Source organism: Lissotriton helveticus, chromosome 5_1, assembly GCF_964261635.1.
Source record: "Lissotriton helveticus chromosome 5_1, aLisHel1.1, whole genome shotgun sequence".
NCBI classification, from domain to species: Eukaryota; Metazoa; Chordata; class Amphibia; order Caudata; family Salamandridae; genus Lissotriton; species Lissotriton helveticus.
This window is the reverse complement of record NC_136065.1, coordinates 369,753,441-369,776,338: the sequence shown is the minus strand read 5'-3', so window position 1 is coordinate 369,776,338 and position 22,898 is coordinate 369,753,441. Positions and strand designations below refer to the sequence as shown.

The 22,898-nt window shown below is 49.8% G+C and overlaps 1 protein-coding gene across 11 annotated transcripts in view; it reads right to left on the bottom strand.

Moving 5' to 3' along the window:
* The window catches only part of UBR4 (ubiquitin protein ligase E3 component n-recognin 4), a 2,329,353-nt gene that overhangs the window by 948,714 nt on the left and 1,357,741 nt on the right, over positions 1-22,898 (bottom strand). For all 11 annotated transcript variants that reach the window (XM_078642504.1, XM_078642505.1, XM_078642507.1 and 8 more), the window contains exons 47-48: positions 12,295-12,458; positions 11,448-11,664 (exon numbers count right to left, since the gene is read on the bottom strand). In XM_078642504.1, the coding sequence (XP_078498630.1) occupies positions 11,448-11,664; positions 12,295-12,458 (381 nt within the window). The remainder of the gene's footprint in view (positions 1-11,447; positions 11,665-12,294; positions 12,459-22,898) is intronic.

Sequence of the window (22,898 nt, the reverse complement as noted above, 5' to 3'; positions counted from 1 at the left end):
ATAGACTGGAAAGTGTCCAAGACTGACACAGTGCATGCCAGAACAGTGACAGCAGTAATTGCTCTAGCGGAGTGAGCATGCAAGCCTTCTGGGGCGGTGTCTTGGTCAACCCTAGCTCTTGATGCATAACATAATCCAACAAGAGATGGTCTTCTTCTGCACCACTTTGCCTTTCTTAGCCCCAGAGGAATCAATGAATAAATGGACATTGTGAGAAAGTGCCATCTTTCTTGCATTGGTATGCCCCCACTTTTTTCTGAACTGCTGATGTGCTTTGACTGAGTGTGCCCTGAGTTCCTGCCAACCAGGTACCCATGGCCTGTGTTCCTTCCCTAAAACTGTGTTGAAACTAAAACCTAATTGGCATCTCTGGCCACCTGTCAGCCCCTAGTAAATGGTACCCTAGGTACCCAGGGCATGGTGACCAGAGAAGACCCCTGAGGGCCGCAGCACTTATTGTGCCACCCTCAGGTGCCCTTTACCTTGGCACCCACACACTGCCTTTGCAGGCTGAGTGCCTAAGTACAGAACTAAAACAAGAGTAGACATGGCCCACACCCCTGTGTGCCATGCCCACAGGACCCTCTGCCCTGGCATACTTCAGTCACCCCTCTAGCTGGGTGCCCTATGCCAGAGGTGAGGGCACAGGTGCATGAGCCCTGTGCCCCTACAGTACCCAGGGCCATTCCTGGGCACTGTAAGTGCAGTGATGCCATTAAGAGTATATGGTGCTGGGAGGTTGTCATTACGAACTCCCCAGCACCATAACGGCTACACTGAAGACTGACAAGTTGGGTACCAAACTTCTCAGCACATTAAACCCGCACTGACGCCAGGGGGAGATTTAATGTAAAATGAACCAGAGGGCATCCTAGAGATGCCCTCTAAAACCCGAACCTACAATCCACGTCTGGGCTGAGTGGCTGCAGAGGCTGCCACACAGCAGACATGTTGCTGGACCCCTGGGTGGAGAGACCCCCGCTCTCCTGGGCCTGCAACATTGCACATCCTGGGCGAGGTCTAGGTATCCTCCCCCAGGATGGGAAGGGGAAAGCTTCAAAGGCATGCCGCCTCCGAGAGCTTCTCCAGACCATTTGCTGTACCCAGCAACTGGCCCCCACCAGTTCTAACCCGCACTCTAGCGGGAAGACTGGCAGGAAAAGCTACGTCAGGAAGGGGGGTGTGCTATCCTTTGCCAACTCCACCCCTCAGGTGGAAGAGGCGAGGTGAAGCATGACCCCGGGCTCCGGCCATCTTGTAGATGGGGAGCCCTGCCCAATCCCAGCTAGGCTCCTGCCCACCTCCAATAGGAGAAGAGCAGGCTAGGGGGTGTACCCACCCCAGGACAGGGACCCATTGGTCCCTGCCCTTGCCCAACCTGTAACGCCCCTAAATTTAGTATTTAGGGGCTCCCTGAACCTTCCTTCCTCAGATTTAGATACCAAAAAGTAGAAAGAAGATCAAGAAGAAGAAGACCCGCGATGCAGCTGCTAACAGGACAACAACTGACTTTGCCCCAGCCATACCGGCCTGTTGATCCTGGAACCTGCTCCTGCCTAAACCCCGACGACTCCTGTGGACAGCAACCTTGGGACACCCAGAGGACCTGCCTTGACCCTCTTGAAGATTGGGACTCCCATCAGCAGAGACTCTGCTGCAACAACCCTCCCTGGAGCCAGCCAGGAAGCTCCGGACAAGCCCACTCGGCAGCCGCCAAGCCCGGGCTGGGCCTAACCGAACCAAGACCACGAGGACGTCCCCCCGGCGACTGAGATCCGAAGTCCAGTGCCCAAAGACCCTCCTCAACGAACCAGCCGAAGCCTGCAGACTCAGAACCAGGGGCCACCCCAACTGCGACCAGCTGAGGGTAAGCTTTTCCGACACCTAAAGACACCCCTGCAACCGGCGCCCTTCAGCCCCCTGTGCCGCCATTTGGGGTACCTACCTGTGCTCCAAGATCCCAACTTACCTCTCGAAGTGCTGGTCACCCCTGGAAAGTCTCGGTCCCCGAGCCTGCAGCCTTTGTTCCTTTTTTACCTTTCCCATTGGATAACATTAAGCGCCCGACGGCTCAAAAGCACCCTGCACCCAGACGCCAGAGTGCCGCTAGCTTTGACCCCTGTGTCCTATCCTACTTCCCCCCTTGCCCTGAGCAAGTGACCAGGAGCCCAACTCCCACAGGCGCGTGGCCTGCTAGCCAGCAGCCACCAACCGAAGGCACCCTTCCCTCATTAGATATCATTGGGCCTACCTACCTCTGCACCCGGCCGCCCCGGTGTCTCTGGGATTGAACTAACTGTACTTACCGGACCCTGGGGGACCCGAGTCTATGCCCAGAACCTCAACTTCACCAACCAAGTACTCACATGGAAACCGGTAATTTACTTACCTGCCATTGGATAACATTGATCCATTTTGACTTGAAAATGTTCTAAGTGTGAAGTTTTGAAAACTGAAAATATTCACATAAAATTGGCCAAAGTCCGAATTCCGAAGTACTCACCTGTGATCAGGGGAGAAGGCAGTACTGTAACTTTCAGCCCAGTACTGAACCGCAAAAGTAATCCCTAGCAGGGTTACTAGTAATCTGTATTTTCTCCATAGGAACCCATTGTCTGCTTTTCTATGAAATTTCTTCTGTCTACTTTTGAAAACTTGAAATATTCTTTAAAAATCACACGAAATACTGAAACGCAACTACCTACCTGTTTTGAGTTAAGACCCCAGTGCTGGCCCTAGGAGACCAGTGCTGAATTACAAAATTAATGCTATCGTACTTTACCTGCAACCTGAATTTTCACCCATTGAATAACATTGTCAGATTTACATTGAAAATTTTCTAAGTGTGAACTTTTAAAACCGCTTTATATTCGTGAAAATTCACTACAGTGACAAAGGTTTTGGTAATCTGGTTTCAGCTTAGACCCCAGGACTGAATCTAGGATCTAGTCCTGGGACTACCAAAGTAATCTATATAGTTATCAACTGTACTTACATCTGGAAAACCCATTGAGCTCAATGCTATAGTGTGTTTTAGGATTGTGTTGCTTACTGTCAATACTGTATTAATTGTGTGCACAAACTTTATTGCTCCTTTGCAAAGTAATTACATGAGAGAACTCATAACAAGAAAAGTATATTTTCATAACTGTTGGTTCTAAAATTAAAACACCTATATCTGTGGACATAAAAACAATTGGCCTGGAGTTCAGTCCTTGAGTGTGTGAAACCTTTTGCTGACTGAGTGTGTACAACAAATGCTTTACACTGTCCTCTGGTACTGCCTTACTGCTCGACCAAGCTACCACTTTGGAGAGTAAGGTCAGTTCTGACTTTAACCTCTGTTATACCTCTGGGGTTGGTGGACTCTATACACACTGTACTTCCTTCTAGTCCAGTATATATAGAGCCACTTTCGCACAGACATCCTGTCGGTAGTCTCAGGTTCAGTCCATTTAGCAGCTATGTCCCCTCTTAGGATAAAGACGATGGAGCCGTTCTTCCTACTTAAAAGGATAAAGCAGTGCACAGAAAGCTGGCACAATGACGGATTGCCCTATGTGGAAGAGCGTGACTGATGGTCAGCAAAGCCACTTTAGTTCTTTGCCCTCTGTACTAATTAGTCAGAGAAAAAAGGTGCATATGGTGGAACTACTGGCAAAGCCTGGGGTTCACTTACTTGTCTCGCCGATGTTATGGCAATGACAAAATACATGTTAAGTTAGGAGGTTCAGTAGATAAATGTGCATGAATGGAGCGTGCATCAAGTAAGTAACAAATTAAGGCACTGAGGCATCACAAACGGAACAGGAGGGAATGTGTGAGTGATGCCCTTTAGAAATCTATTTACAATAGGGGACTTGAACAAAGAAAGTTGATCAGGCAGCCTTAGAAAGGCTGAAAGGTAGCCCTTGATAGTGCCCAGAGCAGAGCCCTGCTGGGCCAGAGAAAGAAGGAAGAGAAGAACCTCAGAAAGAGGGGCAGCAAGAGGATCCACAGCCTTTGCTGTGCACCATGCCACAAATCTGTTCCACCTGCAGGCGTATACCGACTTTGTGGAGGGACGCCTGGCTGCCAGAATGACGTTACAGACTTCAGGAGGCAAGTCAAATGGCCTCAACTGTCACCGCTCAAACTCCAAGCATGGAGGTGGAGACTGGACAGGTTCGGGTGGAGGACCGTCCCCTGCTGCTGCGACAGAAGGTCCTCCTGAAGAGGCAGACGAACCGGGGGATCGACTGACATACTGAGTAGCTCTGGATACCAGTACCTTCGAGCCCAGTCCGGAGCCACATGGATGACTTGGGCCCGGTCGCGCTTGATCTTCTTCAGCACTCTGGGCAGAAGTGGTATAGGCGGAAAGGCGTACAGTAGACCGCAACTCCACTCGCGACGAAAAGCGTCTCCGAGCGAGTGCCGCCTTGGAAATTCCAACGCGCAGAACTGATGACATTGCGCGTTCTCTTCGGTGGCGAATAGATCTAACCAAGGCTCTCCCCATTGCTGAAAGAGGCCTTGCACCACGTCCGAGTTCAGACGCCATTCGTGATCCATCATGCACCGACGGCTGAGCTCGTCCGCCCTGGCGTTCAGAGAACCCGCCAGGTGTTGAGCCACCAGGGTCACGCCCTGGCGTTCCAGCCATTGCCAGAGGCGCAGTGCCTCCTGGCAAAGGGTCCACGACCCCACCCCGCCCTGTTTGTTGCAGTACCACATGGCGGTGGTGTTGTCCGTGAACACCTGCACTACACTCCCCCGGACAGAGGGGAGGAATGCCTTCAGTGCTAGACGAATCGCCCGTAACTCCAACAGGTTGATGTGGAGTCGGGTCTCCGCAGGAGACCAGAGGCCTCTGATCTCCGCCTCTCCCATGTGGCCTCCCCACACCTGGAGGGACGCGTCCGTCACAACTACGTGCTCCGGTTGGGGGAAGGGAGAGGGATCTGCCGCTGACCCAATCGCGGTCCGTGAGCCACCACTGCAGCTGTCTCACAGTGCCCTCCGAGATCAGGAAGTGGTCGGATAGGTTTGGCCCGATGCTGGGCCCACTGAAACTTCAGGTCCCACTGCAGAGCCCGCATCCGCCACCGGGCGTGATGCACCAGAAGGATGCTGGAGGCCATCAGCCCCAGAAGCCGCAGCGTCAATCTGAACGAGACTCGGGATAAAGGCTGAAAGATCGGAATCAGAGCCTGAATATACCTAACCCGCTGTTCGGAAGGATGAACCCGAAACTGCGCCGAGTCCAGAACCGCTCCGATGAAGAGGAGCTTCTGAGAGGGACACAGGTGTGACTTCGCCACGTTGATGGAAAACCCCAGCAAGTGCAGGAGGTCGGCCGTAGTCTGGAGGTGGCTGACGACAGTCTGGGGCGAGCCCGCCTTCAACAACCAGTCGTCGTGGTAGGGGAAGACTGACACCCCTACCTGCGCAGATGAGCTGCGACCACCGCCATCACTTTCGTGAACATCCGTGGGGCGCTGGTAAGGCCGAAGGGGAGCACGGTAAACTGAAAGTGCTCGTGGCCTACCGCGAACCGCAGGTAACACCGGTGGGCCGGCAGGACGGGGATGTGAAAATAAGCGTCCTGCAAGTCCAACGCTAACATCCAGACTCCGGGGTCCAGGGCAGCTAAGACCTGAGCCAAAGTCAGCATCTTGAACTTTCCTTCCGGAGGAAGCCGTTGACGTTCCGTAGGTCCAAGATAGGGCGTAGGTCCCCTTTGCCCTTCTTGGGTACCAGAAAGTAGTGGGAGTAACAACCACACCCTACTTCTGGCCCAGGAACCCGCTCGATGGCCCCCTTGGCAAAGAGGGCCGTGACTTCCTCTTGCGGAAGTTGCAAGTGATCCCCCGACACGAGGTGGAAATGCGGTGGCATGGCTGGAGGGGTCACCTCGAAGGGGAGGGAGTAGTCCCTTCGGACGATTTGCAGCACCCACCTGTCCGACGTGACAGTGCGCCAGTGGAAGAGGTGATGGCGAACTCTGCCCCCCACTGGCGTCACATGGGCCTGAAAGCACGGACTAGGAGGGTTTTGAGGCAGGTGCTGCGGGGGAAGGTGTGGACTGGCCTCGCAGTTGTCCCCGACAGGGGGCGGTTTCCACGGCCGCCAACATGCTGTTGAACATTCTGCAGTGCGTGGCTGGCAGCACGTGTGGGGGCGCCCCTTCCGTGGCCACGAAAGGAGCGAAAGGCACCTGTTTGCTGGCATCGGGCCGAGAGGCCCAAGGACTTGGCCGTAGCCCTGGAATCCTAAAAACGCTCAAGCGCATGGTCTGCCTTGTCGCCAAAGAGGCGACGGCCATCGACGGCATGTCCAGAAGATGGCCTGGACATCGGCCGAAAAGTTGGCGGACCTCAACCAGGCGTGGCGTCGAACCGCCACCGTCGTTGAGATCACCCTGCCCAGTGAATCCGTGGTATCCAGCCCACACCGGATGGAATATCGCGCTGCATCTCGACCCTCCACAAGGGCTTGGGTGAGTTTTGCCCGGACCTCCTCCGGGCATTGTGGCAGCACGTCGGCGACCGTGTCCCACAGGGTGTGGGTGTAGCGGCCCAAGAGGCAGGCGGTATTGACTGACCGCAGTCCCAAACTCAGGGACGAGAACACCTTCTTCCCGAATCATTCATACCTCTTGGATTCCCGGTCGGGGGGAGCCGCCAGGAATGCGTGTAGGAAGGTGGATATCTGACTATGGTTACCCCCATCTTTTTGCCTAGTGTGTTGCTGGTTCTTGACTTAGTTGGCCTGGGATCCTGCTATTCAGGACCTCAGGCTTCCTGCTCTCTCTGTTAAAATGGACTCCATGTACCTTAGGTACATCTCTAATTGGATACTGGGTCACCTTATCAGTCCCTGTGCAGTGTACCTTAGGTACCCAGGGCATAGGTGTACCCAGGGCCTACAGCAAGTATTATGCCACCCCTGGCTGGCCATCCAAAACGGACACAACTGGCTGTTATCACAGCTGTGGCAAGGTGGTGTAATCACCCTTTGCTTTAGATATAGTATACCTATATCTAACCCTAAAATGGACACATATATTCCTATCAGTCACTCCTATGGCAGGCCTTATCAATCCTGAAGGCAGAGTGCTTGAAATTATGTGAGATGGTTCTCTAGCATGAGCTGAGCCTGTCTGCAGCTTGCGGAACCAAGTCCTTATAGCTGTTCCATGATAACGCTATACCATATACTCTTAAGTGCATTATAATCCTCGCGGTTATTGCTAACTTTGGTATAGCATTATCAAAACATGTCGAGTAAGGTGGCATACGAATTGGAATACTACCCCCTCGCCAGTTCTGGCGACGGGGGTAGCAATCCACCATTTTAGAGGGACAAAACATGTATGTAACTGTGAACCCCGGTTAAAGTTAAACATAGCCTCAGCATCACAAAATGGATGCTGCCACCACAGACACAAGTCTGACCTCCTGCTGCTGGGATTCCTTCCAGCGAGGGAGGCTTGGACAAAGGGTTTCCTGCCTTGGGAGGTGCTAGCACCACCCCAGACAGGATTTTGTGTATTAGGTAGGACAGGCCTGAAAGGAACGAGACATGCCTGGGGCACACAAGGTGTCCCTGTGCATACCCCGGTTCAAACCAGTGGCTGGGGCACTCCAGCCCCAGCTCTGGCGCGAAACCGGACAAAGGATAGGGGGTGTAACCACCCCCCTTCCTGGTCCCACCCATGGGAGGGACCTAGTCATTAGTACAGCCCCCTTTAGCAGGATAAAGGTAGGAGCTGGTCCCATTCCAAGTTAGATTATCCTGAACAACTTTACAAGAAGAAACTCTGGACTTCTACGTTCTGCTCCACAGAAGACAGAAGAATATCCCTTGTGGGCAAGGAGTGTCCAACCCTGCAACTGCAGGCACCATCAAGTGTCCTAGCGGTTCACTTTGTCGTCCTTCCTGCCGGATCCAGACTTCAGAGCCCAGACCTCTCCGACCTCTACTCACATCTGCAGCACAGCTGAGACCCGTGGGTGCGACGAGACACGTGGGACCGGCCATCTTGAAGAAACTGCACTTCGCTTCCAGCACGACTTCAGAGGCATACTCGAGAAAGTGCTTTGAGGATTGAGAAGCCCCAGCACCGAGCAGATCCTGCACCGAAGACCAGCCCTCCAGCATCCACGAGGTCTGTGTGGGGCCCTTTTGCTTGTTTGCTGCTCAACGCGTTGTCTGGTCACTTGCTGGCTGGCTAGTGACCACCTAGACGACGAACCACGAAATTTACACTGCTGGTCTGGTTGCTTCAGACTGGCCCTTGCTCCCTTCCAAAAGAGGAGCACCCCGGACCCTCCTGGTCCGCCCCAGACACCTTTTCCACTCACCGCGTGGGTTGCATTTGCCAAGGCCTGTTGACGCCCAATCTGGAACAGACACCGTCGACAGCGAGAGCCTGCGTGGGTCAGCTCGTGCCTCCATCCTGGTCGTCGAAGACACCTCCTGGTCCACGTGGCTGCAGAGTCAAGCGTCCCCTCTTCACCTGATCGCGACAACATCTGGTTCCTTCCTGGTTCCACACCGGTCACTGGCTAGTGACTTTGAACATTGTCCCCTCTGCTTTCAGGTCTTCATCTTCCTCGATCCACCCGTGGATCGCTCCGGACATCTTCCTCCTGGTCGCCTGCAGCATCTTTCTTCAAGGCTCCATAGACTTCGACGCGGAAACCCGACACACTTTGACACCTATGCACCCGCAGCCCGTGGGTGAGGTAACAAGAGCATTTGGGTGCTCAAGGGTAGATTGACTCTCCTAGTGTCCAGGTATCCTGTCGTTTTAGTCGTAACTAGTAGGAACTGTCTTTTACTTACCTTTTCGTAATTTGTTCTGCCCATTGACTTTGTTCCGCATCTTGCGTGTGAGTTCACACTCTGCACACGCGTCCAGTGGGCCTCCTGCTACTTACCTAAGGTTAGGGTAGTGTAGTCCCAGCGATCCTACAGCCTCTGGGCAGCTCCATTTCTTCTATCGATTTCCTTAACCCATTTACTTAGTATATGGTTTGTCGTGCCACTAGGGCACCATTGTAATTTGTGCGACGTACTGTATTTTTCTTAAAGAGATTGTTACGTGCTTAGCCCTCTGATCTCATAAAGAGTTCAGAGGAGTTTGTTATTGATAAATATATTGTTTATTTTCATAACAACCTGTGTGGTGTCCTTTCATCTGGTATTCAAAGGGTTGTATGTGGTAAAACAGCTGGCTTCACATGCCAAAAGAGTTTAGCCTAAGACTGCTTTGTCCATGCTACCATTAGGATAGCTGGTTTATAAGGTTGACTTACAACCAATCACCATAAGGGTTGTTTGGACTGATACAAGGTGATCACTAGAACTAGTGAGCATCATATATCAGGCTAACTTCTCACAATGTGGTCTGGGAAGTGGAGGCCTGGATGACCAGGCTCTCAGGGGTGGGATGGGTGGACAAAAAGCAAGGGTCGTCCGGGGCCGGGCGGTAGCGTCTGGCCACGTTCCTATCCACAGGCGGACCTGTGGCGGGCTTGGACCAAGTGCCCACAAGAACGTCACACAAGGCCTCATTAAACGGCAGCAGAGGCTCAGTAGAGCTTGCCTGCGGTTTAAGGACCTCAGTGAGGAGGTTAGTCCTCACGGCCGCGACGGGGAGCTCAAGGTGTAAGGCCTTTGGCTGCCCGCGTCAACACTACACTGTAAGCAGCCCCCTCCTCCGTAGCCACGGTGGGAGGGGAGACAAATCCAGTGTCTGGCGAAGTGTCAAGTCCACTGGCCTCCCCAAGCTCATATGTCCAGTCCTGTTGAGACTGGCACTCTTGTGCCAGAGGGTCCACAGACCCCCCCCAATCACCCTCGTCACCCAGCTCCTGCAGTTCAGGGTCAACAGATGGGGCCGGTTCGTGGAAATAGAAATCTCCAAACGATGTCGAGAGCGGTGCCGGAACCAGACCGAGGGTAGGATCGGGGGCGGCGTCCATAGTAGGCGCCGGGGGCGACACCCGCAGGGTTGGCACCGGTGAGGTTGTGAGGTCGACCGGCGACGACCCGGATCCGGAAGCGGATCCAGTGAGGGCCTGCGGCACCGGGACCGAAGTCGCTGGCGGCGCCGGGGCAGAGGCACCCGACGGCGTCGGAGCCGAAGCACCCAACCCGCTAGGCCCTCCAGCCGGGGCCGTTGGGCCCGGAGGCGCCACGGAACCTGGCTGAGGAGGGATGGACCTCATGGCCATGAGGTACCGCTCGACCTCCTCTGGCGTCGCATCATGCCCAGGGACCCGAAGGTGTGGGGCAGGCGGCGAAGTCCGCGACTCCGTCGGAGCCGCATGGGTGGTGTCACCCGAACCACCGGCCGCATCGCGCGAGCGTCGGGGCGGATCGGAGGAACGATGACATCTCGCCGACCTCTCATGCCTCTTACCTGAGGACTTGGATCCTGACGACCGATATCCACTCCCGGAGCTGCAAGGACTCCGACCCAGCAACCGGTCCCTCGACCTCCTGTGGGACCGGGACCTGGAGCGGCACGGGGCTGACTGCCGGAGCTCAAGTCGCTTGCAGGACCGCTCCGCCTAGCTTTAGACGTCAGGGCCCGGCAGTCGGAGCAGGTGCAGTCGTCGTGGTCGAGGCCTAAACACTTGGGACACCGGCGATGGGGGTCGGTAACCGACATCAGTCGGTCGCACTTGGAACAGGGTTTAAACCTGGGCGTCCCTACCAGCACCGTCGGAGTCGAAGACTCGAGTAGAGAAATGATCAAAAGATCAAAAAGTTTAGTAAAAAAATGACTACGGGGTAGAGCTTCTCCGGATCTGGGCTAGCTGGCGCGGAAAAAAGAAGAACTGACGTCAGCGCGCGAGGGCAGCGTCTAAGTACTCCGACGACGTCATTCCGGCGCTAACGACGCAGGCGGAGCCGCGGACGACGCCTGCCGGCGCGCAGGGGTATTGCAAAGCAAAATTTTCCGGATCCAGTCTGATGCCTGGGAATATTCTAAGGTAAGGAATCTATCCCCAACGTGTCTCTTTCAGATACCACTTTTCAGAGGGCAAGGACTGAACCCATCCTGAGGTATTAGATGATGGATGAGGCCTCGAACAATCACCCCTTAATGTGAAGGTAGAAAGAAGCACTCGAAGAAAGCATACTTCCTGGGTACCAACTGTCTGGGGAAGACAAGATTATTTCCACAACAAATCCTTCCCTCTCTCTCTTTTTATGAGCAACAATTATCTACCACTAGAGAAAAGTGGAGATAAACATAGGAATACCAAAAAACTCCAAGACCTGAAGTGGAAGATTTTTTTTTTTTTAACAAAGCACAAGAATCTCAGATAAGCCAGTCAACCATAAAATATTAAAGATTAACTATGTTCAAATATTAGCTTGAAGGCATGCAGTGTTACTGAAAGTTTTGTGAATTCCAACAATAACGCAAAGGTAACTGAACTTACTGAAGATAGTGAGTTTCTTGTCAGCCTGTAGAGCTTCCTCACGGGTGAAAGGGAAGTCAAACCATCTTGAGCGAGTCAGGCTGAGCTGCATGGTACGTCCAAACATCTCAATATAGGATGGTGCCCGCTCGATGGACTGAGAGCCAATCTGGATACGCATACCAGTCATTACCATAGTTGTATTATTATTGGTGACTTCAACTGTGAATCCACCAGGCTGAAAAGGAGAACCAATAACATTGAGGTTTCTTTGAGAGTTAAAATAATCACAGACAGATGTTTTTAAAGGAAGACTCAACTCTAGAAATGGATGTGGACTCAAAGGATAAACAAAAAATAATTGTTAAGTGTTTCACTGGCCAACAATTTTCCACTGAGGGTAGAAACATGTGCCATGACACAGTAGCAAACAGGCTATCTCATGTAAGGAGGAAGCTCATTTTCTTGCTAAAATAAGTGGACAGAGATCTATTTGAAATCAATGGACAGAGCTCTTCACTTTGGTGCAGAGTGAAGGATGTGAGTGGCTTCCCCATGTGGAATGCATTTGGTAGAAAAACGCATAACCTCAGTGTTAAATTGGCTGGGTTCTTTATGAAAAATGTTCACATTTTGGAGTGGGCATGAAGCACCAGCCCCTCATATTGGTTTGATGAGAAGGCGAAGTTGAGAAAAAGTAAGGTTTTGAAACAATTAACTCACCTTGGCAGACAATGCTAGGGTGTGTAAAATGAGAGCATAACAAGCTCCTATGTATGGCTATGAGCAATGAGTTGGCAAATGTGTATGAAGCACTGCTCCATAAAAAAGTGTGAGGGTGGTTGGAGTTTCCAGAATCAAAACTCACCTTGGTGTTTGCTACATACATTCCAGTAGAGTTGAGACGGTGTTTGATCTGTTGTGCATTGTACACCTGCAGAAGGTCATTGCCACCAAATTCTACATCCGTCAGCTGCTGATTATGTTCGAAGAAGTCAATGGGGAAGGTCACTTGGCTGGATGTACGCATTGCTGCAAAGTACACAAGAGAACAACAAATGACTTAGCTTCAGTGATGCTTTTTCTGGAGGATGGCATATGTTCCCACAGATTCCTCATTTTTTTATGTTCCCTGGAAGTCTAATGTTCATTGGAAGTCTGACTTGATCGGCATTTATTTCGTGTAGAGTGGTGGCAGTGTTGTGGCTTCAGACCGAGATCTACTGGCGTCAAGCATTTATGGCACCGAGGCTTAAAAAAGGTGTAGCCCTTGACTGTGATTTTAATTCCACCTTAGTTTCCAAGTAAAACACAAGCAGGGATTAAACTTTGTTTTTTGATAATTATTTAACTCTGTTAAGGTTAAATAACTATCAATAAAACATAATAAAGGGACATCCTTTGGAAAGGGGAATCAGGAGAGCAACGAGGAATCTGCAGGAAATATCCACTAAAAAAACCTTTAATGAAGATAAAACACATTGTTTTTCTAATGGATACTTCTCTGGCAGATTCTTTTTTTTTTTGAAGATCCCAAAGCAATGTCCACTATCAAGGGAAAGGATGGAGGAAAGGAACATATCGTGTACAAAAACATATTTTACGACTGCCGTGATGAAAATCAGTTTTGGCCTGGAATTTGAATCGATAAAATAATGTGTAGTAAATGCATGTCATGGCCTTGTTTAGAGAATCAATTCATCCAGGTGAAAAAAAGCAGGTATGGATGGGTTCACAAAAAAAAAAAAGAAGCTTTGCTTGCTTCAGGCTTCATGTAGATGTTAGTATTATGAGTAAACCCACAGTTGAGAAAGTAGGCTTAGAAGGCAAAAATGATTAAAATGGGAGCGCCATTAGAAAATATTACGCAAGATTGGCTAACAGTATGAATAAAGCTAGTTCTAGTTAGCTTCAACAGCGACTCCACCAGCTATGCCATGATGAGGAAATCATGACTGCCCTGCAGGTGGAATTATCAGAAGGGCATTGTGAGTCCCCATATTATGGAATGAAGTGGCAGCTGAACACAGGAAAGTATGATTTATTTACTGTGCATTTTAGATTGATAAAATAAGTAGTTAACCATTGGGAGAGTAAGGCCTTTGTCTGGCTCCTGCCTGCTTGCCAGAAATCATACAACAGCATATGGCATGTATGCACAAAAAGGCCAGATCAAAGGACTATGATGAACAGGAATTATAATGCAGCACACACTGGTTCTACTTGGAGAAAAAGTTACTAGCCTTTGGTAAAACTATTTCATGTAGAGACCTTTCTTCAGATTCCACACCTTTTGAATATTCCCCCTGGCGTCAGACTGGATACAGAAAATCTTAAGCAGTACCCCTACGTGGGTACATGTTGTGGCATGAGGCTTCACACTGACGTTGCTCCACACTGGAAGTGTTGCACAGGCCCTATACAAGTGCCACTAATGCTCGCTGAAATCAGTTACTTTCTGAACTGTCCGCATCTTCACACGCAGAATCGAATCTCCCGATTGGTAGTGACCAGTCTACAGATCCTAACTTGGACCTTTTAAAATGAGAACAGTCCAGTTCACAGTACAGGGAGGATGGGACCTGGGTCGATGAAAAATGTGTGTGGTTAGAAAGAGTCTACCAGAAATAGCGCTGCCGAAGACAATTATTTATTTGCCTGATAGAGACTTCAAACAGCAGATTTTTCACCTTTTGATTAGATACCAAAGCTATACCTTCCAGGTGGGTGTGTCTGAATGGGTCAACCCAAAAAATATCCTTGCAGGCAGTCAGGTGGCGCCAGACGGCTCCACACTGATGTCACTGCTTCAGAAGTTAGGTGTGGGGCCCTATTTTGGCACCATCCATGTGCACCGCAGTCAATTGCTTTCTGAACTATCCGCTCCCTCAAACGTAGAATCCAATCCCCAGATTGATAGTGACCAGTGTTCAGATCTCTAACTGGGAATTTTTTAAAACAAGATTAGTTCAGTTCACAGAACGCGGATGATGGCGGGGCTGGGTCGATAGGCAATCTGTGGTTAGACAGAGTCTCTCCCAGGAAGAGCGTTACCAAAGGTAAATAACTTTTTTCTTCTGCTAGAGACTTCTGACTGCAGATTCAACTTTTGAATAGTTACCAAAACAGTACCTCCAAGGTGGTGAGTTTGAACCGACTCATACCAAAATGTCCTGCACGACCGAGCTGCCAAAAGGCCCCCTTCAACGGATCTGACTGTCCAAACAGTAGTTCTCTGTGAACGTATGGAGGGATGGCTCTGGTGGACTGAGTCCATAAGTCCTACGAAGGCTGCTTTTAGTCCATTGAGTAACAGGTCTTAAACATGATCCAGTGAGAAACAGACGTCTTCTGTCCTACCTTTTTCACTTTTCGGTCCAGCGATAATGGTAGAGTCCGCAGAACCAGTTTATATGGGTAGAAAGTAGTGTAAGTTGGGTTGACAAGGAAGGCTTGTAGCATGCTCCCTCTCTGTGCCCATGTTTGTTATGGCAACAAGAAAGACTGCCTTGAGGATAAGAAGCTGAAAAGGTCACTTTGCAGAGGTTTGAAGGGAGCACACGAGGAACGTAGGAACCAATTTTAAATCCAACTAGGGCTTAATAAACAGTGAAGAGTGCAATATTTACTGTAAGCCCTTGAAAAACTACATCACTAAAGGGATTTAAAAAATGAGGGTTGGTCCTGAAACAGTAAAACGGTGGAATGTGCTAGCAGATTTCCTTTAACATGCCCAAAGCAAGTTACTGCTGGGAGAGAAGAACACACATACCAGCTTTTCAGACAGTTTAGAATAAAGTGAATCAATGTGCTTTGTAGCACACCAAGCCACAAACTTAAACCAGCGACAGGTGCATGCTGGTTTGGTGGAGGGACACCTCTCGCCGCACCCGCTCCGCGGGTGCCGCATCGTTTGTTTGGACACCGGGGCACAGCCAGGAGAGACTGCAGCAGGTTCACCGGGTGAGTGCGGTCAGCGGGGCTGCGAGCGTGCAGGGGACTCCATTGCCCAGGAGTCCCTGCTAGACCATCTCCCAACTTCCGGTCCGCTCTCCCCGCTGCCCCGCCCCCCTATTTCACTTGGCCACTTATTTATTGCCCCAACACTCCCGCAGCGCGGGACGCAGCCCGGGCGAAGACAGGGCAAAGACTGGGCCGTTTGAGGCCGTTCGAGGTCTAAGAGGGCTGGGCTGGGCCACCCCCCTTTGGTTTTAGTCTTATTGCTATTTATCTTTCATAGTGTGGCACATATTACAGTCTTATTGTTGTGTGTATATTTATTTATTGATTTGTACTCTGTAATATGTGTTCACGGGGTAGTCGGAGTAAAACCCTTATGGCTGCTAGCAACTCTAATAGGTCCATAGATGATTTCCTAGTCAAAACCAATTTGGCTATTGACGAAGAAATCAGCAAAATGCAGCATAAGGTCTCCCTAGAACTCGATGCTGCACGCAGGCTGTCGGCGCATATTGCCAATTCAAAAAAATCTTCCCTGGGGAATATTGCATCTGCCCGTACCCCTGATCGTTCTGCTAACCCACGACCCTTGCTAACATCGGTTGTAGTACACCCTGTTCCCCCCATTATCCCCTTGCATTCCCCTCCAATTTCCCAACCCAACCCAGCACAACAAAGTATTGGCTCCGTCCCTCTATTTAGTATTGCTGGCCCCTTTCCACTTCCCAAAGCAAGTCAGGCACCTAGCCATTGTAGTGCTAAAAAAGCGGCAGCATACAAAAAGAAATGCCTTGCGAGAACCTTATATGCTAGGAAAAAAGCTAGAATAGCTAGGCTAAAGTTTTTCAACAGTAGGCGGGCCATGGGTTCCCCTGCGGTGGAAGATGTTACCCCCAAACTAACACAAAATGATTGCAACGGGGAAGCTACTTCTGAAATAGCTAGTATGGTGGAAGATGATATTCTTATCATCTCTCCTAGTCAGAATAACTTGAACATCCTGGAGGGTCGGGTTAGCGGTCCCGAGCAGGTCAAGGAGGGTGATAGTGAATTCCTCCAACTAGTCTGGGGAACGCTAAAGCAGTTACTTTCCCCCCTAGAACTAAGGCTCTCCCGTATAGAGAATAATCTCCTTGAGATGGATAAAACTATAGTTACTTTGGCTAGTTTGAGCCTTAAGGAAATGGATGCTAGGCATTTATGTACGACCGCACCCACACCACAGCCCCTAGAATTGGAACCCGTTCGTCCACCCCCACAACCAGCCCCAACTATCCCTGAGACTCTACCTATTTTTAAACCTATCCCAAAACCCCGTACTACCACTGTAAAAACTACTGTGCCTACCCCTAGTCCAGCGGCACCTAAGCTCCTCCATCCGCATAAAGCAGCATATAGGCTGAATACTGTTTCTAGGGCACCAACCAATCACACCCCTAGGCTGCCCTTGACGCGCAATCCAACACGTCAGGTCAGTCGTCATAATTTTCGCGGAGGGTTTATCGACCTTCCGCCTGAAGCAGGGTCGTATGTTATTATACTAGCCGGGGTTCCAGAGTTGGGTCAAGATTCCCAGGAGAATGACCTTTCTCTAAAAAACAAAGTCATCCACTGGCTGAATTCCAACAAACAGCTCCCCGATCACCTTAGAAGTAGTGTACTTATGGTCCGGAGAGTTCCTTGGATTGGCCGCACCCATAAATCGATAACAGGTGATTGTGTGGTGGTTTCATTTTCTGATCCCCACACTGCCCAGTATCTTTGTGCTTGGCCATCTTCTGAGGCCAATTCCACAATAGTGGTGAGGCCTCTTACTTTTTTCTACCCTCCAAGGCAACAATTAGCGAGTGAGGGGCAGTGGACCACAGTTAGGAATGTTAGTCGCCCGACCCATAGTTTTGTTGGACTAAATCAGCCTAACTGGTGGCAAGGGTTTCCGACCTCTAATAGGTTTGGATGTTTGGAGGAGGTGGATTGACTTGAGAGGTCTGGACTTACACCACCACCCAGGTTTACTCTCCACCAACGGAGGTCTCCAGCTCCAAACCTATCCCATGTCGGGTCACCGTTATCTAAAAACCAGGGCGAAATTTTAGACCCGTTACCCACTCCTGCTCTGGCCAACAATGTAATTAAGGGTGTGTCACTGCTACCATGTGCTTTGACTACGGATTGCCCATTAAGAATAATTTCCTGGAATATCGCAGGACTACGGGGACGCCTGGAGAATGACGATTGGGTCAACTTTGTTGACCTATATGATATTGTCATCCTCCAGGAAACTTGGTCAACTATCCCATTGTATAAGTTGGGCTATCTGAACTTCTCAAAACCCGCAATTAAGAGCCCTAAGGGTAGGGCCTCCGGTGGCCTTACTATTTGGATAAAAAATAACCTGGGCTTTCATGGTAGGGAAATACTGGTGGCGTGTGCGGACCTTTTATGTATTAGACTGACTAAACCTAACACCACTGATATCTTTTTAGTTGATGTCTATGCTCGTGGTCATCAGGGTGGGAAAAAACAAGCTGTCCTGGACGATCTGGATCTCCTACTTAAGAATCACTGGACTGACCAGATCGTAATAGTAGCAGGAGATTTGAACACCCCCATTGAGCCCATCTCCACTTTGGCAGAGGATGTGGGCTCTGAGGAGGATATTGTTTGGGCAATTCCCCCACTTACTATTGTAAAGGGTGTTAGGGGCACGGAGGCAGCCTTACATTGGCTGGGCTTTTGTTTAGAATGGGGCCTAAGGGCCGTCAATGGGCGCACACGTTCTGATTGCCTTGGGTCCAACACCTTCGACAACGGTTTGTCTTCAAGCCGTATCGATTATATATTGATTAACATACAGTATTGGTCCATCGTTCAAGACATGGTGGTAGAGCCCCGCCCAGAGAGCGACCATAATCCCCTTTCACTAGAGGTTTTGGTCCTAGGCATGGGGGCACCTGTTAGGAGCACTAATAGCCTAACATCTGATGTTATTTTGTGCGATAACAGGCGCCGTGTGAAATGGCCTAGGGTGTTGGAAGACCCTATACTTATCTCATTAATCGAGGAAGAGGTACGGGGCGTGTGGAGTAGAATGCTCCAGTTATCTCCTGCTGGTAACTCAGACTCTATAATTACCAATCTTCATGAGGAGTGCTTTTCGGCCCTTAAGAACCTTCTCACAAAACCATCTAGGTCTGCCAATCCCAGAGCATGTAAAAAATGGTATAATAAGAAATGTAGAGCTGCCCACAGTGATTTAATCGCTGCCATAAAGGCCAGGAACCTTGATGCCATAAGGACAGCAAGGCAATGTTACAAGCGTACCATCCAGGCTGCTAAGCGAGAGTGGGATGACTCCTATTGGCTTGACCTCCTTGGTGCATGTGATTCCCCTAACCCAATTGATTTTTGGCTGATTTTAAGGAGGGGAAAGGATCCTGCCGCACAGATTCCGGCAAACCATGTTTCCGCTCAATCATGGGTTGATTTTTATACTGCTCAATTTAATGACCCAAATGTTGCGGAGGTATTGCCGATAAAATCCGCTCTACCCCCCCAACTATCACTGGCAGGAGATAGACTCTTGTTTTCGGAATCTGATACCGCACTTGCTCTCGAGTCAGTTCAGTCGGGTAAAGCTCCTGGTATTGATGCTATTCCCGCTGACCTTTTTAAACTTAAACCTGACTTATGGGTCCCTTATATTACCTTATTGGCAAACAACATAGCCTCAGGGGCCGAGATTCCTTTTTCATGGAAGGGGGCGGAAATTCTGCCAGTTTACAAGAAGGGTGACCGCTCCCTTCCTAACAACTATCGGCCCATTAGTTTGATCGACTCAGTTCAAAAAATCGTGTCGAGAATGATCTTGGCAAGAATCCTGGACTGGATCGATTCAAATAATATACTGTCCCCCATGCAGGCGGGTTTCAGGTTTGGGATTAGTACCGTTGACCAAGTTTTTCGGTTTACACTACTTTTTTGGAAGGTGGTCCTGTTGGGTGAAGGTATGTTATTTGCTGCATTCGTCGATCTTAAGTCGGCTTTCGACTTAGTGCCAAGGAAAAAGCTGTGGGAGGCCCTTAGTAGCATGGGCTTTCCGCCCGAGCTTCTGATTCTAGTTCAGCGACTCCATGAGGACAACTATGCCCAGGTTAGGTGGGGTAGCCAGGGGCAGGTGACCAAACGATTCCCGGTACAACGAGGGGTGCGTCAAGGCTGTGTCCTAGCCCCCACGTTGTTTCTTTTATTTATTAATCAGGTCACACAATTCTTTCTTAACACCCAGTCGGATGCCCCTAAACTGGGTGGCCGAATGTACCCCATGCTAATCTTTGCAGATGACACCCTTTTGCTCTCTAAAACTAGAGCCGGCCTTCAGGTAGCCCTGAACAGATTTTCTGAATTCTGCACTACGAATGACTTGCAAATAAATACGGACAAAACCAAATTTATGGTTTTCTGCAAGAAAAATCCCCCTAAATGCACAGTTTCCTTAAACGGAGTCCCCATTGAGCAGGTTAGGACCATGACATATCTCGGAGTGACCCTAGATCACCGTCTCACTTGGAATTCCCAAGTAGAAACATCCAAACTTAAATTTAACAGGCTGGCTGGCAGTCTGATTCTTGAACAGAGGAACTCGCTAACTAGGTGTGTTACCCCTGTTTTAAAAATTTATGACGCGAAAGTTATCTCTGCTACTCTTTACGGAGCCGAAGTCTGGGGTCATAAGAATCTCTCCAGTTTGGTAACTGCCCAGAACAGGTTTTTACGGAATCTGGTTAGTCTCCCCCAGTCTACCCCTACTAAACCCCTACTGTTGGACCTTGGTTGCAGACCAATCGATGAGATGGCCCAGTACCGTTTGGTTGCCTTCTGGCGCCGTCTCTGGTCTACTCCCGAGCTTGGTCTGTTCACCCAGGAGTTGGAGGAAGTAAAACTCATGTGGGGGGCACACAAATTGCAATGGTTTGGGGTAGTGAAAAATATATTGAACTTGATGGGTCTTCCGGAGCTCTGGTCCAACCCAGGGGGGTCCAGATTTCCATCTAAACTTGAGTTTAAGGCGCTTTTCTGGGCCTGGAGAAAATCCATCCTTGTAAACCAATCATGGGACGTTAACTTAACTGGCTCTTTTCTAGTGCACAAGGCTGCCCCCTCATTAGAACAGTACTGGGACCTAATCACAAGGGTATTGGATCGAAAACTGTACCATCAGTTTCGAATTGGCACTTTGCCCATTAACTCTTTTAGAGTAAAGTGGGACAAGTCCATAGGAAACAATTGCCCCTGGTGCTCTGACCAGGAAGAAAGTGTTGGCCACTTCTTCTTTGGCTGTCCTGCTTATGGAGCACCAAGAAGTAAGTGGTTAAGACCGATCTGCTTGACCCTTAATAGTGGTGGCTACCAAGATGCACTTTTGAAACTCCGTACCATTAGGTCTGAAATCGTAGTGGTATGTGTTGCTAAATACTTGAGATGGGCCTGGCTGATCCGATCCAAAAAACTGGGTATTCCTGTTTGTTGAATACCCTCATCCAGTTATACATAGTACCTGTATGGTTTTTAAGTGGTATCTAACTATGCGCATTTAATTTGCGTCCCATTTGTCTTATTATACACAGTCGTGATGTATTTTTTATTGTTCCTAGGAATGATATGTGTATATTATTATCTTATTGTAAAATGCTTTTTAATATGTCTGTATGATTGTAATCTGTCTTTTATGAATCATTTATTCGAAATAAAGACTTATCGAATCGAATCGACACCGGACTGCTAAGATGACAACCACCTCAGGAGGAAGATCAATAGCTCTCAAATGCTACCTCTCAATCTCCATGCATGGAGGTGGGGCATGCAAAGGTTTGGGTGAAGGACACTGCCCTGCTGCTTCAACAGAAGATCCTCCTGTAGGGGCAGCCTGATCAGAGGACACATGCTCATGACCAGGACTTTGGAACACCATACTTTTCGTGCCCAATCTGGGGCCCCTACGATGACTTAGGCCCGGTCAGTCTTTATCTTCTTCAGAACTCGGGACAGGAGAGGTATCAGCGTAAAGGACTTTACAGTTCTATTCTACATATAATACGTCTCTGAAGAAGAGACGCCTTTGAAACCCCAACGCGCAAAAGTGCTGATATTGCACGTTCTTGGTGGTGGCGAAAAGATCTAGTCAAGGTTCCTAACATACGCAGAGAGTCCTTGCACCATCTCCGGATGTCACAATCATTTGTGATCCGCAAGGAGCCAATGACTGAGTTTATCTGCCTCGGAGTTCAGCAATTCTTACTAGGTGGTAATTCACCAGGCATTCCAGCCATATCCAGAGGCGCAGGGCGGGCCTCCATGAGCACATATACTAGCTTTCCTTTGATGGAAGGAACTAAAGCCTGTAACGCCAAGTGGATGGCCCTGAGCTCCAGCAGACTGATGTTGAGGTGAGCCACCACAGGAGACAAGAGGCCTCTGATCTGCACTGCTTCTAGGCAGACACTACAGCCCAAGAGCGATGCATCAGTCTCCACTGTCGACTCTGAGGTAAGTCGAGGGGTCTGCCACTGACTCTTTCACAGTTCAGAAGCCAGTAGTGCAGGTCTTTTGCAGTATCCTCTGAAATCTGGACTCAATCGAAGAGATCCTCATTGTGTTGTGCCCACAGAGTTCAGATCTCACTACCGAGCCGCAAATTACTTCTGGCATGCTTCAGAAGCAGGATTCCGGAGGTCATCAATCCAAGCAGCCTCAAAGACACCCACAGTGAGATCGAGGACAGAGGTTGAAATATCAGGATCACAGATCGAATGTATTGGACTCTCTTTTCTGGAAGGAAGGTGCAAAACTGAACTGTGTCTCTGGCTAAGGTGATGGGGAGTGTCTTTGAAGGAGTCAGGTGTAAAGTAGGCACATTGATTGTGAACTCCAAAGATGTTAGAAGGTTAGCCGTAGTCTGGAGGTGGGAACGACAGCCTGGGGCTAACCCACCTTCAGCAGCAATCGATGAAGTACGGGTAGGCTGGATCTCCGGACCTCTGACGATGTGCTACAACCAGCGCCATCACTTCGGTGAACACCTGAGGAGCGCTGTTAAGGTCAAAAGGGAACACAGCAAACTGAAAATGCTTGTGGTTTACCATGAATAGCAGATGGCACCTGTGGCCCTGCAGGACGGATAAGTAGAAATAAGCCTTCTGCAGGTCCGACACCATAATACAATCTCCAGGATCGAGGGAAGAAGAGACCTGGGCCAGTGGGAGAATTTGGACTTTGTCCTTCCGCAGGATGGTAGTGAGAGTAAAGGATTAAAATGGGACGAAGGCCTCAGACGTTTGTTTGGCAACAAGAAATAGTGGAAATAACCACAGCCAACTTCTGCCACCAGTAGCTTCTCTAAGGCTCCTTCGGCCTTAAGAGCCTTCACTTCCTGCTGCAACAGGAACAAACCTTTCTTGTTGCCCTGCAACAGGAACAAAGTCATTAGTCAGTCGTAGGATGTGGAAGGTGCAG